Source organism: Crocuta crocuta, unplaced genomic scaffold, assembly GCF_008692635.1.
Source record: "Crocuta crocuta isolate KB4526 unplaced genomic scaffold, BGI_CrCroc_1.0 scaffold216, whole genome shotgun sequence".
NCBI lineage: Eukaryota > Metazoa > Chordata > Mammalia > Carnivora > Hyaenidae > Crocuta > Crocuta crocuta.
Window position 1 is genome coordinate 1,132,185 of NW_027531504.1, and position 17,707 is coordinate 1,149,891.

The 17,707-nt window shown below is 36.6% G+C and overlaps 1 protein-coding gene across 1 annotated transcript in view; it reads left to right on the forward strand.

The window, feature by feature from the left end:
• The window catches only part of SLC5A8 (solute carrier family 5 member 8), a 47,294-nt gene extending 31,230 nt beyond the window's left edge, over window positions 1-16,064 (forward strand). The window contains exons 11-15 of the mRNA XM_077772246.1: window positions 2,960-3,046; window positions 6,631-6,836; window positions 10,620-10,723; window positions 15,603-15,682; window positions 15,939-16,064. Of these exons, the coding sequence (XP_077628372.1) occupies window positions 2,960-3,046; window positions 6,631-6,836; window positions 10,620-10,723; window positions 15,603-15,682; window positions 15,939-16,064 (603 nt within the window). The remainder of the gene's footprint in view (window positions 1-2,959; window positions 3,047-6,630; window positions 6,837-10,619; window positions 10,724-15,602; window positions 15,683-15,938) is intronic.
• The last annotated feature ends 1,643 nt before the right edge of the window (window positions 16,065-17,707 follow it).

The window sequence follows — 17,707 nt, forward strand, 5'->3', positions numbered from 1 at the left end:
GTAGGTGTAGGTTAAGTTGTTTATTTGAGATTTTTCTTCCTTCTTGAGGTAGACCTGTATTGCTATAGACTTCCCTCTTAAAACCACTTTTGCTGTATCCCAAAGGTTTTGACTATTATGTTTCATTTTCATTAGTTTCCATGTACTTTTAATTTTTTTCTTTTATTTCCTGGTTGACACACTCATTGTTTAGTGGCATGTTATTTGTGGTTTTCCAGATTTTTTCTTGTGATTGACTTTTAGTTTCATAGCGTTGTGTTCAGAAAAGATGCATGGTATGACTTCTATCTTTTTGAATTCATTAAGGTTTGTTTTGTGGGTTAATATGTGATATGTTCTGGAGGATGTTCCATGTGTACTCAAAAAGAAAGAGTATTCTGCTGTTTTAGAATGGAATGATTTGAATATATCCATCTGGTAGTGTGTGATTCAAAGCCATTGTTTGCTTGTTGATTTTCTGTTTAGATGATCTGTCCATTGATTTAAGTAGGGTGTTAAAGTTTTCCACTACTATTTATTGCTATTGATTATTTGCTTTATGTTTGTTAATAGCTGCTTTATGTATCTGGGTGCACCTTTCAACTGTCTAAGTCTTATTTATTCTTCAAGTTTCAACTTAAACTTCCTTTCTGTTCCCGGATAAGTTTAAGTTATCTTAAAGTTATCTGCCACATATTCGCAGAGCACTTTGTGTTTCTCTTATCATGTATTTATTTCCAGTATCATATTTTATTGCAGTTATTTATTTAATGTCTGTTTTACTAAATAGTGTATAATTCCATGAAGGTAAGAATTTTGACAGTGTTGTCCAACACTGTATCAAATATCTGGTATCTACTGTAGCGCTCAGGACATTTAATAAATTCAAGCTGAATGTACCTATTTTGTACCTATTCATAAATATCTACTTATCAGATTGCCCCAAATGCTCCCTGGACCTACTCTGGGCACCTGCACTCTCCCTCTGGGACTTCTGGACCTCCCCATGTTCCAGAAAGTTCAAGGTCAATGTTGGAAAAGCAGGTCCTCCAAACTCCTTCTTTAGACCTAAGGCTTGAGTCCATTCTGGTTTGTTATTGCTTAAGGCATACCAGTTGTTAAAATAGCTTGATCTCATCTTGATTATATGAATGAATGAATGATGTCCAGATACTCCAAGCTTATCTAGTATAGCTAAGCCTTAACCAAAAACACTCCTCTGAGTGTGCTTTCCTCTATACTCTGCATGATTGCTTATTCTTCTGTAGTCTGCATTATTACTTATAGCTTTTATTGTGGTTAATTTCCCTTTTACCATATATCAACTCTGGCCTGAGTATATACAATGGGGTGTTCTAGGAATATCATCATAACTCCAAGACAGTTTTTGCTTGCTTCCTCTCTAACATAGCTATTATTTCCCGAGACAGATCTTTTTTGGGATATATTCCTTGTGTCTCCAAAACTGGCTCACAGATCACACTGTCATAGCCAGTAGGTCGTTCATGGGTCGTATGACTTATTTCACATTATGCATTGAAGTTTATCTCCCTTCCTCCTGGGCTCTGGTTCAGGAGAAGTTGTGAAATGACTCCTTAGGATGATATTCTGAGCCCATATTCTCCTCAAACAGTAATTCTTTGTCATCTGTATACACACTCCCTTCTGTAGTCCAAAAGGTTGGCTTTTTAATTGTTTTTAATCTAAGACTGCCATCTGTATCCTATAAAATTTGTCTTAATTCATTATTTTTTCTTTGATTTGCTCATTCTGTTTTATCAAGTCCCTTTACTCTTTAGACAAACTAATGGATCCCCTAATCCTTCTTATATGTTTCTGTCCACTATTAAAAATTAGCCATTGGAGGGGCACCTGGGTGGCTTAGTCGGTTAAGCGTCCGACTTTCGCTTAGGTCATGATCTCGCGGTTCGTGGGTTCGAGCCCCGCGTCGGGCTCTGTGCTGACTGCCCGCTCAGAGCCTGGAGCCTGTTTCAGTCTGTGACTCCCTCTCTCTCTGACCCTCCCCTGCTCACGCTGCCTCTCTCTCTCTCTCCTAGAAATAAATAAAGCATTAAAAAAATTTTTTTTAAATAAAAAAAAATTAGCCATTGGATTATTGGGAACTCACATCTCTTGGAATTTTTAGCTATTTGGATAATTCCATTAGTCACATTGTAATTTCTTTTGGCATCTACACATCAAAACAAAGTTATCCAGCTATATTCTAAATCTTTTTCTACATGATTTGATCAATCTTTTTTTTTATTTTTATTTTATTTTTTTTTTTAATGTTTTATTTATTTCTAGGAGAGAGAGTGAGAGAGAGAGAGCGTGAGCAGGGGAGGGTCAGAGAGAGAGGGAGTCACAGACTGAAACAGGCTCCAGGCTCTGAGCTGGCAGTCAGCACAGAGCCCGACGCGGGGCTCGAACCCACGAACCGCGAGATCATGACCTAAGCGAAAGTCGGACGCTTAACCGACTAAGCCACCCAGGCGCCCCACAATCTTTTTTTTTTAATCATGATTTTCAATCTAGTTCCATTCTTAGGGAATCAAAGATGGTGTTGGGTTTCATTGCCATCTGCTCACTTAGGAGTACTCTCCCACAGTCTTGTTTTGCATAAGATTTTGAGACTATCAAAGGACAAAGGAGTAATGTGATCGATTATTAACACCTGCAAGAACAGTTGGGAGGAGTAGTGTCCCTCTTGTCTTATGCATTCATATAGGTGTTTCCATTGTCTATGACCCTCTACCTTCTTTATATTTTGCTTCCTTTATTGAGGTAACTGAGTGAACCAATTAATAGTTGAGACTGAGAAACAGAAGCTTCCAAGTTCTGATGACCTATTTGCCAGTCACAAGGCTGCCATGGTTTTCTGGAGAGGCTGACTAAATTCTCATTCTGATGAAATTTTCTTTGAAACATTTTAACTTGGTTTATGAGATTGCTAATTGCTGACTTTTTGTTATTTTTGTAGGCAGCCCTCAGTATATTTGGCATGGTTGGAGGACCACTTCTAGGCTTGTTTGCTTTGGGCATTTTGGTTCCCTTTGCCAACTCAATTGTAAGTATAAAGAGTGAATATGAGTAAAGCTTAATTTCCCAAATATAGTAGTGGCTCTATAATTTTTTTTTCAATTGGAAAGATATAGTTCCTTTGATATCTGTCATTAGTGACTTGATGACTTAATTACTCATCTTGACTTTGCTAGGGTGTACAATAAAGTACAATGCACTGGAATTATGCATGTTTAAAGCTAAATGGAGACTACCAAAACAACATATATTATCAATATTATTTAACTAAATAATATATTATTATATAATTATATAATTAAAATATAATATAGAATATTATATAACTAAAGGGTATATGTTGTGAAACATATTATATTTAATATATTATAAATATTATATACCTGAAGGAGCAACTCTTTTTGTGCACTTATCTTTTTTCCCTTCTTGAAAATTAATCACTGGGATTGATTTATTTATTTAAAATTTTTTAAATGTTTTATTCTGAGAGAGAGAGAGACAGTGTGAGCAGGGGAGGGTCAGAAAGAGAGAGAGACACAGAATCTGAAGCAGGCTCCAGGCTCTGAGCTAGGTGTCAGCACAGAGCCCGACGCGAGGCTCAAACTCAAGAACCGTGAGATCATGACCTGAGCTGAAGTCTGACACTTAACCAAGGGAGCCACCCAGGTGCCCCAATCACTGGGATTTAGAGAAAGGAGATCAGCAGGCTCATATATGAAAGATTTAAGGGCAAGTGATACTGAGTTCAGACTTCAGGTCTCCAGAACTGTAAGAGAATAAATGTCCATTGTTTCAAGCTGTTGCAGCAGTCACATAAAACTGTACGAGTATTTTACATGGCCAACAGCTAGCCCGAGTGCTAAGTCATGACAGAGAGAAAAGGAGCAAAAGCTGACTTCCTAAGGTCATAAGCTTGAAACACCATTATTTTAAATCTCAGGTTTAGGTGTAGGAGAAACCAGGATGCTCTGACCACTTATTATAGTTCCTAGAGGCTATTCTAAAATGTTCATAAGAATTCTAAAACCAAAATAATAAAATAAATCATTCCAAAAAAAAAAAGAAAGAAAGAAAGATTTAAGGGCAATAGAATGGAGGATACTTGTGTATAGCCAGAGTATAACAAAGAGAAGCAATAAGATCTTCACCACCTTCACCAGAGAGTTTATATTCCTGATACTTAAAGCTATAGTTCCAATACCATGGCTCTGGCCCCAAAGGGGTGATCATAATTGAGAATGGTATCCAGAATAAGGTAATATCTCTCTTCTATATAGACATATCTATGCTTTGAAATACTATATTTTGTTTGGAATAAATGAAATTGAAATTATTTCTCTGAAAGCCAAGGGAAACTCCAATCAGGCCTGCTTTAAGCTAAAGTTCAGGAAAAACTGATGTGTCTATTGTTGTTTCAGACAGTTGTAGAATAACCACAGAACTATGACTTTACATTTAGAATTCCATTTTCTTCATGAAGCATTAGAGATTGGTAAGGCAGCCACTAGTAAAAGCTGTTACCATTATTGCTAATAATAGTTCTCAGAGAAATAATTCTCAACAGATGGTAGCTATACTTGTGGTGAGCATAATATAATGTATGTAGTTGACAAATCACTGTGTTCCAGTACCCTTGAAACTAATGTAACATTATGTGTCAACTGTATATAAGTAAAAACTTTACAAAAATAATAATTCTAAATAATAACAATAATTCTCAATAAAATATCATATGAAGCGCAGGTTTTGTAGAAATTAATCACAGTGAAAGAGGGTGGTTTGTATCAACCTCAGGATGTTGAAGCTTTGGTTAGACTCTGCATTATGAATGCACACTGGTTTGTTGAGTGTCTGAAACATTATAAAAAGATTGACTTTTGGTTTTTGACATTTACTGTCACCATGGGGTGCCTCCACAAAAGCTGTAGCAGACAGGTCTCAAGTATCCTTTTTTCAAGAGAAGTATGATATTATTCCTATCACAGGAGATACCTCTTTTTACTGTATCCACATTTTTCACCAGCAGAATATCTACCCTTACCTTGGAGTGGACTTCCTGCCTCCCTCTTTTCCTCCTATCTTCTCACCTTTTCTCCCCTTCTCCTTTTCTCCTTCTCTTCCTTTGCTTCTCTTCCTCCTTCCCTTTTCTCCCTTGCTCCCTCCCTTCTTATTCATTCTTTGAACATTTATGAGCTAAGCACTGTCTTGGGAATAAACAGCACTGAATATTTCTGCTCTCATGCATTTAATAATTTTGTGGATCTTTGAACAAACCATGTGCAATGCTGAGAATAAGCAAGTCAGGCCTGTCAACAGGTGGCCACACTACTATTCCAACCTCATAATATTGAAAACATATTTATTTCTTTATGTCCAGCACTGTCCAAAGTGCTGGGGTACCAAAAACAAAGAAATCTAATTCTGCTTTCAAGGTTCACAGCTTAATGAAAAAGCTCACTGTCTTTGTCCTCAACACAAATCCTCTGACCTGGTCATCAGCCTTCATCTTCTTCCATCAACACACCATTCTTTTTCCCTGCCCTATGATTTTGCTTATGTTTTCCCCCTTACTTCAAATATTCTATTCCATCCTTTCTATGGGGACCCTGAGGCACAAGCTGTCCTGTCTGGTCAGTATTCTTTTTTTTAAAGCTTATTTATTTATTTATTTTTGAGGGCGAGAGGAAGTATGAGTGGGGAAGGAGCAGAGAGAGAGGAAAAGAGAGAAAATCCCAAGCAGGCTTCACACTGTCAGCATGGAGCTTGATGTTGGGCTCGAACCACCAAGCTGTGACATCGTGACCTGAGCTGAAGCAAACACTTAACTGACTGAGCCACTGACTGAGCAGGCGCCCCTGCTCAGTGTTCTTAAAGGGCGGGAAATTTACCACAGGGGCTTCCTAGCTCATTTTGCTTTTGTCCCCATCATTTGGAACTAGGGCTTAAATCATTCAAAGTCTGGCAGAATATCTGGATTACTGGTGAAAATCAGAAGTGGGGACCCCAAGTTTTCCAAGAGTTGGGAAACCAGATGTCTTCAGAGAGGATGTCTCTGCTTGTGGTTACATGCACCATTGCAGTCATTTGTGAAAACTGCTTCCTGGTTTCCCCTAATTAACCTGAAGCACAATTATAATCGTGCATGTTGTTAAGTATAGGAATAAACTCTGTGTATACTTTCTCCTTCATAATCTGTTGTTCATATGATATACCATTTGTTCACGACTAAATAAAAATAGAGGGACCAATTGGCCTGGGATCAAAGATGTCACTTTTGTAGTTATTTGGGTGTGAAGAGAGCAGGAGGCCAGAGCAGAGTGCTAGCTGTGGAAACAGAGTAGAAGAAATGGAATTATGAGTTCAACTAAAAGAAAAATGGGCAGGAATTGGTGATTACAAGAATGGGGTTATAGACTCCCCAAGGCTCTAGGCTAAGGGACCAGTGGTTCCTACTGCCCTTGACAAGAGGCAGGGGTCTTGGGAGAGGGATGGTTTTAGGAGAAAAGCTGGTAAATCTGGCTTGGACCATGTTGAGCTTAACCATCTAATATTAATTTCCATCCCAAAGCAAACTGTATTATTTTTTCTTTTAAAAGCACTCTTGTTTTTCAGGGAGCACTTGCTGGTCTTGTGGCTGGATTTGTTGTTTCTTTGTGGGTTGGAATTGGAGCTCAACTGTATCCTCCACTGCCTGAGAGAACTCTGCCACTCAGTCTTGAAACGTACGGTTGTAACAGCACATACAATGTGACAAATTGGGTGACGACCACAGAAATGCCATTTTCTACTAGTGCTTTCCAAGTACATGGTGCTGAAAGGTATTGAATTAAACTTTATAATGTCATATTTTTAAGAAATGTATGTGACAGGTAGAGAACAGTTGCTATCTGTCTTGCCTACAGTGCTGTGGTTTTCCCTGATCTGAAATGGGTGAGCCCTTATGGCTTGCTGGCTATAGTATTTTGTTCAGAAACAGCAAAAAATGCTGTATATTCTTAATTGTGATAGATTCTTCAGCCTTGCTTACAGATTCTGTTAAAAGAATGAATATGAACAAGGTTGGAGAAGACTTGAATTATAACCCAAAAAAATTCTATTATGGGTAAATGCTACCAAATATCAGCTCTAGTTGAATGAAAAATTGTCTTTGTCAACTAAAAACCTTTTAAAATGAAAACCACCAATATAAGAGAGACATTGCTTCTATAGTCTTTGAAGTATAGCTTTTACAGACTAAAAGCTATAGTTATCTAAATATGTTAGATCATTGCTATTTGTTTAGGTTTAAAGATTCCAAACCTTTTAGCACATTAATAAACTATTTAAAAAAAAAAAAAAGAACATTAGCAATGAGTTGCAGCTGTGATATTCTTGCTAGAGTTTTCTGCATGTGGTATACTTTTCGGCTTCTGGATCCTTATGTCGTCTGATTTAATGAAATGTTGTGCATCTGCTAATAGGTGAGTGTTTTATTATACAGTGGATGTGAGGGCAAGACATTTTATAGTGGACAGATTTATGTCCAGCCTTAAAGCATAAACCCCCATGGAAATGTTCAAGGAATACAAAGATGAGGTACTTTGCCCCCAGTTTATTGCCCCCAGTTCATGCCTTTTGGGTAAAGACATGGGGTCTCCCTCTTTAACTGGATGCCCTCCTGAGAGAAGGAATTTGACTGTTATAATTAGTGAGTCATGTTCCAAAGAAAATCCAACTATGAGAATGCTTGCCAATGGAAGTTCAAGGCTGGCAAATGCTTCGTGAATAGAAAGAAAAGACAGTTCCAGAGCCTGAGGCATATTTGGGGGAGGTCTGACTAGGTGGGGTGCTGTGGGATGAGGAGCAAGGAAACGCAGGGAGCAGTCTGGACAAGCATGAAAGCACTAATGTGCATGTGTAGGGGCAAGTTGTTGGAGAAAAAATAATGGAATGGTATGTGAGAGGACATTCAGGATGTACTGTTACACAATTTTGCTTAACATTTGTCCTGGCTGTGTAAATATCTCTCTTAATTTAAGAGACTGAGCAAAATAGTTATTTGGATTTTGAAACAAATAAATTAGCTGAGGTTTAGTATATACCTGGTTCCATAATAATTACTTTTATATGTTAGCTTGTTTATAAAATAACAGGTAATAAACAAGAATCTTTCAGAACGAACTACATACTCAGCTCTGGGCTTTCCATTTATGTATTATCCCTAGAAAGCCTTCCCCTCTCATTCACTGTGGTTCCTGCCTTCCTGGACATTGTAATTTAGCTGGAGAGAGTGTGCTAATATACATGAAACAATTAATCCAGTAAGAACTAAGTATAAAGTAAGTATAAAACTAGCACATGGTAAATAGTAATAAATACTTGGTGAATACTTGTTAAAAGAATGAATATAAATAAGGTTGGAGTGAGTAGCAGGAAGACTTTAGAGATGTAGGAAGAGGTAGAGAGGTAGGAAGGATGTAGAGGCTGGCTAGAGAGATGTCTGAAAGTCATTTTTATCACAGAAAATGACCAGAAGGGAAGATGGACAAGAAGATAAACAAACAGTACTTGTGGTGAGTAGTATTCATAAGTGATCAAAAGAGCCATCAGGCTCTTCCTAGAGCCTAACTCTTCCTGGGCGGAGTCAAGAAAACCTCAGATGAGGATTACCTACTGGAATCAGTCAGATGAACAAGGTTGGGTAGAGGGACCAAAGGAAGAAGAAGTGTATATCGCATAGTGAAGGAGTAGTGTATGCAAAGGCATGAAGCTTTGAAGCCCCATGGCACCTTAGGAAATCATCAGTGTTGCTAGAGTACAAGTGGAGTAAACGACATAGCTGAAGATGAAATAAAATACCTTTTGGTTGTCTAGATTCTGCATTTCTATTACCCACATTCAGTTTTTATTAAGTTCTCAATGCTTGATGTGTATATATTGATAGCTTGTTGTAGTTTTAATTTGCATTTCCCTTATTATCAGTTACAATTCAATATCTTTTAATATATTTATTGGCCATTTCCACTTGAATATTTACTTTAGTCACTTGTCTGTTGAAATCTTTGATCCATTTTTAAATTCATTCTCAATTTTTTTCTTATTTATTGAGGAGTTCTTGATATATTCTAGATACAAAATATATTTTGAAAATCTTTTTCTCCTAGTCTGTGGATTGCCTTTTTAATCTTTTAATGATAATTTTGGTGGTCAGAAACTTCTTCATTTTTTTTNGTTTACATTCCCAAGAAACTTCTTCATTTTAATTATGTTCAACTTATCAATCTTTTTCCTATATGTTTGGTCTTTTGTGTATCCCAATCACATCTTTGCCTATCTTGAGGTCATAAAGAGATTCCTATAATTTTTCATTAAAAACTTTATTGTTAACTATTCCCATTTATGAAATGTAGTCTCATTTGGAATTGATTTCTGTGGGTGCTGTGATCAAGACCCATTTTTTCCCATATGGATATTCAATTAACCAAGTACCACTTATTGGAAAGAACTTCCCTTTTTCCCCTTCCAAAGAGTTGTCGACTTTGACATAAACCAGATGACTATGTAATTGGGGGTCTATTTCTTGATTCTCTCTTCTGTTCTATTTTGTCTGTTTTCCCCCCCAGTAGTACCACATCTGAATTTCAATAGCTCACCTCAGTGTGTTTCCCTTCTTTCTGGGATCTTGGCCCCTCAAGTTCTAATTGTTGTGACTCTCGGTATCTTAAAAATATCTGCCTACTCCTTTCCCCCAGTTTTCAAGTCCATCGTCTTAACCACTCGGCCGTAACTACCTGCTTTCCCCCAGTTTTTATACATTGTTCTTGGCAGAATGGTTGGTCTAAATCAAGCTACTCTATTAAAGCTGAAAGTGAGATCCTAGAACAATCATTTTAGAAACAGATCAGATCATGTCACTCCTCCATTTAAAGTACTTCCCTGAGTGCCGCTGCCCAGGGAGTAAAATTCAAACTTCCTACAAGTCTAATAAAAAAAGAACTCTGTCTTCCTCTCATTTTGTGTAACTCTGTATGTTACTCACTATGCTTTAGTCAGCTGGCGTTTATCTCTCTCTAGAATGCTTTCCTCATGAACTTTTCCTTGTTCAGATATCAGTTCAAATGTTACTTCTTCCTGAAGGCTTTCTCTGACTCTGCATTGGAGTATAGTTCCTTCTTTCCACTATGTTAATATCACATTACTTTGTTTGATTTTCCTTACAGCACTTTCCACCAATAGAAATTATTATATTTGTTAGTTTACTTGTTTATTTTATTTCTCTTTCCATTAGGATGTAAACCTTATGAGGGCAGGAACCCTGTCAACCATTTTTATGGTAGACTTTTTAATGACAAGAACAGTGCCTGGGGACATAAAGCAGAGTTGAATGAATACACATGGACATTTAGTATTATAGTATATGGTCAAGGTTAAACCAGGGTTTTAATATTTTTCCCTCAGGCTTTTAATTATTGATCCAATAAGATAAAATTGGAACGGTAGATTCTGACATTAAAAACATTATTAAATATTTGACTTTGCCATGTGTGAAGATTATTGAGACTACTCTTAGTTGCTAGTAGCATTACATGAAAATTTACAGCTAAACTTTTGTTTTTTCTCAGGACTCCACTGATGGACAACTGGTATTCTGTATCATATCTATACTTCAGCACTCTTGGAACTTTGGTAACATTATTCATGGGAATGCTAATCAGTTTAACAACAGGTAACTGTGTAAACTTTAGTATTGTATTTACCGCCAAATCAGTTTTTACTATATCTGGTTTACAGCTGTTTGTATTATTTTACTGTAGTCCTGTTAACAACTAGTTTAATTACTTGTTTATTTTCCTCATGGGAAATTTGAGGCCTACACTCAAAAGCAGAAGTTTCTCTTTGAACCTTTGCTCCTCCTTGTACTAGCTGCATGAACTTAAGGAAGTCTGTATAGCTACTCTGAGGCTTAGCTATCTTATGTGTAAATTGAGGTTAGTGGTGATTGACTTCCCTATCTCATAGGTTGCTGTAAGATAAAAATAAAGTGCTTGAAAATGTATGTAGCTACTACAATGTTAGGGATTTTATACATGTTATTACCACAGTCCTGTGTCATGATCTTTTCATTATCCTATGCTGACGTTTTGTAAACTGTAAAGAAGGATACACAGGTAAGGAATGATAATTATAATCGTTATAGCTAAACATAGTGTGAAGCTTTTTTTCCAATGTCCATAAACTTTAAAAACATTTAAAGGGGTGCCTGGGTGGCTTAGTCGGTTAAGCGTCCGACTTTTGCTTAGGTCATGATCTCGCGGTTCGTGGGTTCGAGCCCCGCATCGGGCTCTGTGCTGACTGCCAGCTCAGAGCCTGGAACCAATTTCGGAGTCTGTATCTCCCTCTCTCTCTGACCCTCCTCTGCTCACGCTGTCTCTCTCTCTCCTAGAAATAAATAAAAAATATTTTAAAAAATTATTTAAAAACATTTAAAAACTGTCAGCAAGGAGCCTGCTTGGGATTTTTCTCTCCCTCTTTCTCTGCACCTCCTCCACTCATTCTCTCTCTCTCTCAAAATAAATAAATAAACTTTAAAAATTATTTTAAAAAAAACTGATAATACTCATGGCATATACACTGCTCTCTGGGATTGCTATAGAACTGTTATCCTGGAACTTCATTTTGTCCTCATTCTGTGAATCCTGTCCGTCTCCCCCCTGTGTTGGACTCTCTGCTGCCTGTATTCCATTAGTCCTAATTCTTGTTTATCCCCTTAATTGAATGGAGTATATCCTTTTAGCATGTTCTTGAGAAAGTGTAGACAGGAGATTTTGAAAATGTGGTATCTCTGGAAAAAAATGTCTTTAATTTTCCCTTATACTTGATTGATCATTTGTTTGAATAGAGAATCCTAGGTTGAAAATAACGTTCTTGTTTCTGAAAAGATGTCTTTTTTTTTTTTAAATATAATGTATTGTTGNGATATATATATATAATTTATTGTCAAGTAGGCAAACATACAATGTGTACAGTGTGCTCTTGGCTTTGGGAGTAGATTCCCATGATTTATCGCTTACATATAACACCCAGTGCTCATCCCAACAAGTGCCCTCCTCAATGCCCATCACTCATTTCCCCCTCTCTTCCGCACCCCCCCCACATCAACCCTCAGTTTGTTCTCTACATTTAAGAGTCTCTTATGGTTTGCCTCCCTCCTTCTCTGTTTGCAACTATTTTTTCCCCTTGCCTTTCCCATGGTCTTCTGTTAAGTTTCTCAAGTTCCACATATGAGTGAAAACATACCAAGTTTATTTATTTTTAGAGAGAGAGAAAGAGGGAGAGTATATGTATGCACATGTGCAAGCAGGAGAGGGGCAGAGGGGGAGAGAGAATCCCAAGCAGGCTCTGTGCTGTCAGTGCCAAGCCCAACGCAGGGCTCAAACTCATGCAGGACTCTGCTCTATCTCACAAACCATAAAATCATGACCTGAGCTGAAATCAAGAGTCAGACACTCAACCAACTGAACCACCCAGGCGCCCCCCTGAGAGGATGTCTTAACTTTCTCCTAATTAACTCTGTTGTTATTAAGATGCTAGTGCCATGCTATCTGCTGGCCCTTTGCATGTGACCCATTTCACAATGACTGCTTTGCCCTAAGCCTTTGGTAGGGTCTTTTCAATCTGAAGAGTCATGTCCTTCAGTTCAAAGGCATTTTCCTATATTATTTCTTTTGTAATTTCCTGTGATTTTCTGTTTTTCTCTTTCTGGAAACTCTTGTTAGACAAATGTTTGAGTCTCAGACATTTATTCTAATTTTCTTCTCTTTTCTCTCCTATTTTCCATCACTGTGTCTTTTAGGTCGACTACCTGGGATACTTTTTCAATTTACTTTTCCAATAATTCTCAAAGGAACACTCTGATCCAGTTTTAAGAATAGTCCCTAAGGGATGGAGGGCAGGTAGGAGGCTATAACAGTAAGCCAGGTGAGCAATCTTGGTGGCTGGAAGCAGGATAATAGTGTAGAGTTGGTGAGAAGTGCTGGGCTCCCCAATTTCCTACATTCCCTCACATATGTACATCCATAGCAACTAGATAGGGGGAAGGTAGCTCACTGTCCTTTTCCTCAAATGTGCAATAACTAGTCAGAAAGTCTATACGTTTGTCCTAGGATGTCTGATGTCTTTGTTTCCTTTACACTGAAAGGCTACCATCACTGGCACTTGATAGTAGAAGAAATTCTAAATAGAAAGTAGTGGAAGAAGTTCTACTATCAATTATTGTTTTGTAGCTCCTTAGTAGCACTGCCTTTCAAGCTTCTGTGATACTTGTACTTATAATTAATAAATGATATTAATAGCTAGTGATAATGTTAATATAACCATATCAACAGTTATATTAGTGATTATTATATATTGCAATGTATAAATCTTATGCATTTATGGTAAAGTTTATAGCTATTTATTACCTTTCAAACAGTTATTTTAAACTATTCTTTCTTTTTAAAAGGACTGTGGCTTTTTTCATAAATAAATAAATTTATGAAATAAATTTACCAGCACAGTATTCTTTTGTCTGCTTTGATATATTTTCAGAGTTTAAACTTTTCTCACAAATAACTCAATTATTCAGAACAGGAATACATCTAAACAGTGTCCTTGTACTATTTGACCTTAGGTCCTTATTCAACCTATTCCTTTTTCTTTAAGAAAATGGAGTATCAATATGATTTCACTCATATGTGAACTTAAGAAACAAAACAGATAAACATATGGGAGGAAGAAAAAAAGAGAGGAAAACAAACCATAAGACACTCTTAAAAATAGGGGACAAACTGAGGGTTGATGGAGGGAGGTATGGGTGATGGGTATTAAGGAGGGCACTTGTGATGAGCACTGAATGTTGTATGTAAGTGATGAATCACAGAATTCTATTCCTGAAATCAATATTTCACTGTATGTTAACTAACTTAATTTAAATAAAAATTTGAAAAAAAAGAAAGAAAATGGAGTATCAGAGTATTCCCTTTTAACATTCTCTTTTTTTCCCTTAAAAGTTTTTAGTTTGATAACCATATACGACCATATCTTTTGTTTTGTAAAGTAAAGCTATATACCCAGGTGAGGAGGCATCCAGTGATAAAAAACAATACGACTTTATTAATTTCATAAATGGCTTATTCCTACTTCAAAACAGCAGTGAGCACCTAAAAAAAAAAAACAAAAACAAAAAAAACAAAAGACAAACCAGAAACACAAAATCCTAACACTTCTTGGGAAATAAATTTAAAGATCTACTGTATGATACTAGGAATTGGTAAGAATTCAAGTCATACAGACTTGGTTTGTGTTTCAGTTTCACCTAACCATGTACCCACTGTGAGTGGGTCTATCTCTTCATGTTTTAAAAATATAATTTATTATCAAATTGGCTAACATAGTATGTAAAGTGTGCTCTTGGTTTTTGGGGTAGATTCCCATGATTCATTGCTTATATATAACACTCAGTGCTCATTCCAACAAGTGCCCTTCTCAATGCCCATCACCCATTTCCCTCTCTCCCCCACCCCTCCATCCACCCTTAGTTTGCTCTTTGTATTTAAGAGTTTCATATGGTTTGCCTCCCTCCATCTCTGTTTGTGTCTCTTCAACACTAGGTGGGGTAAATACTACCCTAAGTAGACGGTAAGGAATAAGTACAGTAATTGTTTTACTCATCTCTGTCTCTCCAGCACCTTGTAGATTCTCTAGCATATGGTGGTTACTCAACAATGTTGAGTGAACTAGTTTAAAGCTGATCCCACTTCTGGAAGAGCAGAGGTTCCCATAATTAAAATCCTAACATTTGTACTGAAGTGGTGGCCCTCAAATATTAGAGAGCATAAAGATCACCTTGGAAATTTGGTGAAAATTAGGATTCAGTGGCCTTACCTCCAGAGTTTCTAACTGGGTTGGTCCAGGTTGGAGTCCAGGAATCTGCATTATAAGTACATCTTCTAGATGATTTGTACAAAAGTAGTCTGAGAAGCACACAGATTTAAAAAGCTTTATCTTCTATCTACAAATAAAGAATAATTTTTGTAAAGCAAAATGTTAAGGAAGAGGAGTTGAATCAAACACAATCATCATACTGATTTTCATTTAACTAATTTATTTGACAATTAATAATTTCCTGCATTTCTTCACATACATTTACATTCCTAGCCCTGAAACTTGGGGGATGCAACTCCACTGTCTGAAGCAGAGGCAGATGGTTTGATATTTTATTGGTAAATCTTAGAGGATGATTTTAAACCAGTTTCCCTGTGAGTACTGGGCTCTTTCTCAGGTTAAGCTCCATATGAGTAGGTGGCTTGGATTTAAGAGCCATCTCATTTGGTTTTAAACACCAGACTCATATTTATCACAGCGAGAGGCTTGCAGCATCTAAGACTGGCTAAGAGAAGGGAAATGGTGAGCCAAGTCTCCAGCACTGCTTAAAAGATTCTCTTTCTCTTTGTGTCTTATAAGTGCATAGAGTTGAATGTACCCAAGTCAAATGCTTGTATGATGGGCCATCACTGGGTAGTTACGGATATCTTTCTAACAATGTAAATAATGTAAATGTTTTTCAGGAGGAAGAAAACAAAATTTAGACCGCAGATTCCTATTAACCAAAGAGGACTTTCTTTCCAATTTTGACGTTTTTAAGAAAGTAAGTTGGCTTTCTTTCTCCTTCAATTAATAAGACTGTGCTTTTACCACCAAGATAGAATACAGTTAGTCCTCAGACTCTCTTTTGAACTCTGACAGACAAGGAACATATTTAATCTATTCTTTGATGATATATTTCTGTTATATCTCATCCTCAGTAGACTACAATGCTGATTTAGAGAAAGAAAAGCAGTAACAATTATTTAGAATCGAATAGTTTCTTTTTTTCTAATCACTGTGCTAACATTTTCTTTTAGAAGAAGCATATTTTAAGCTATAAATCTCATCCAATAGAAGATGGTGGAACTGACAACCCTGCCTTCAACCATATTGAATTGAACTCCACAGACCAAAGTGGCAAGATCCATGGGACTCATTTGTGAAACAGCTGTGATACTAGATGATCTTAAACAGTGTCCCAGTTTGATATATTTTCTAAGATAATTGGGTCAGGTTGAGATTATTTTTTGAAGGGGGGGCCTCTATAATGAGTAAAGTTTGGGGGAAAATTTTTGTTAAAGCGCAGTCCTGACTCTTCAGTTCCTAGACTCAATAATTGATGCTATTCTAGACTAAGAGTTTCAGAGTCAGTGTTTTCCTCTATTTCTCTTATTTGAATGAAGCTGTAGTTCTGAAAGTTATAACCACATATGTGCTGAAAGACTAGTACACACATACTTAATGGTCAAAAGCATATTTTTAAATTTGGGCATTCATAAATGTATTTTCCATGCATTTGGTGCTAGCATATCAGTTTTAGGATTTACGAAAATCATAAGTAATAGTGAAAAAAGCTTTCTCCTTTCTACTACATTCTCCATTTTTTAAGAAAACAATAGGGTGAGAGATCTATGTTATCTAGATCTTTGCTTCTCATTGATCCATATCAGCTCTATCAGGGAACATATTAACCTTGGAACCAATTACGGCTCAGGAAGGTGATAATCAAGAAGCATCTGTTTGGGACAAAACAATGATCAAGGTCTTCTTGGTGCTATTTATCTATTCTTGTGCCTTTAAGCTAATTATCTAGACCTCTTAGCCATTGGCTGCTTATATTGCCTTAGACTCTGGTTCTTTTTTTTTTTTTTTATTAACAAAGGTTTTTTAAAATGTTTATTTACTTTTGAGACAAAGAGAGTGAGACAGAGGTGTGAGTGGGAAGAGGCAGGGAAAGGGAGACACAGAATCTAAAGTAGGCTCCAGGCTCTGAGCTTAACTGACTGAGCCGCCCAGGCACCCTAGACTTTGGTTCTTATATGCAGTCCTAGTTTTGAACCCAACTCTGGTTTTGTTGTACAACTTTACTTTGCTTGTCTTCCTGATTTCCTGTTTACTCTGTTACCTTGGGCTTGAATATGTCTTGAGATACCCAATATGAATCATACTACCCCAGATCCTGGTTCACTAAATCCCAGACTATAAATCATAAACTCCTATGAGCCTGATAATGACTAAAGTACTTTCACTGTAGGTACTTAAGGATTTGGTGACCCAAGAACATTTACATGATTAAAATGGTTAAGCTCCATGGAATTACATGATTGTGTTGAATGATATTAATTTGAATATCAACTAATTTGTAGTCTATTAAATTTAAAAGTAAATATGCTTAGAAGTCTTGAATTCTAGTGTATTCATACAGTTGAAGAGCCAAATTACACAGGCAAACACTACTATTTTTTTTTAATGTTCTGGAATTACTAACTATATGATTTGTTCCATGGTTTAAAACTTCAAGTAGCACTCTCAAAGTTTATTTTGTTTATTTTGCTACATTTCTAGCTAAGAGTTTGGTCACAGGCTTTTATCAATAACATATATTTCTACAGTTCCCATATTAGATCCTGTATAGATTTTTTCTTTATAATGGTTTCAAATAATGTGAGAAACATTTAGGCACATTAAAAATGGTTTATAATTAAGTACTTTTTTCTTATTTTCTGATATTTAGGTAAGAAATATCAGAGGTATGTTTAGAGGTTGCCAATTGAAAGCATTAAGAAATAAAATAAATAGGAAGTCG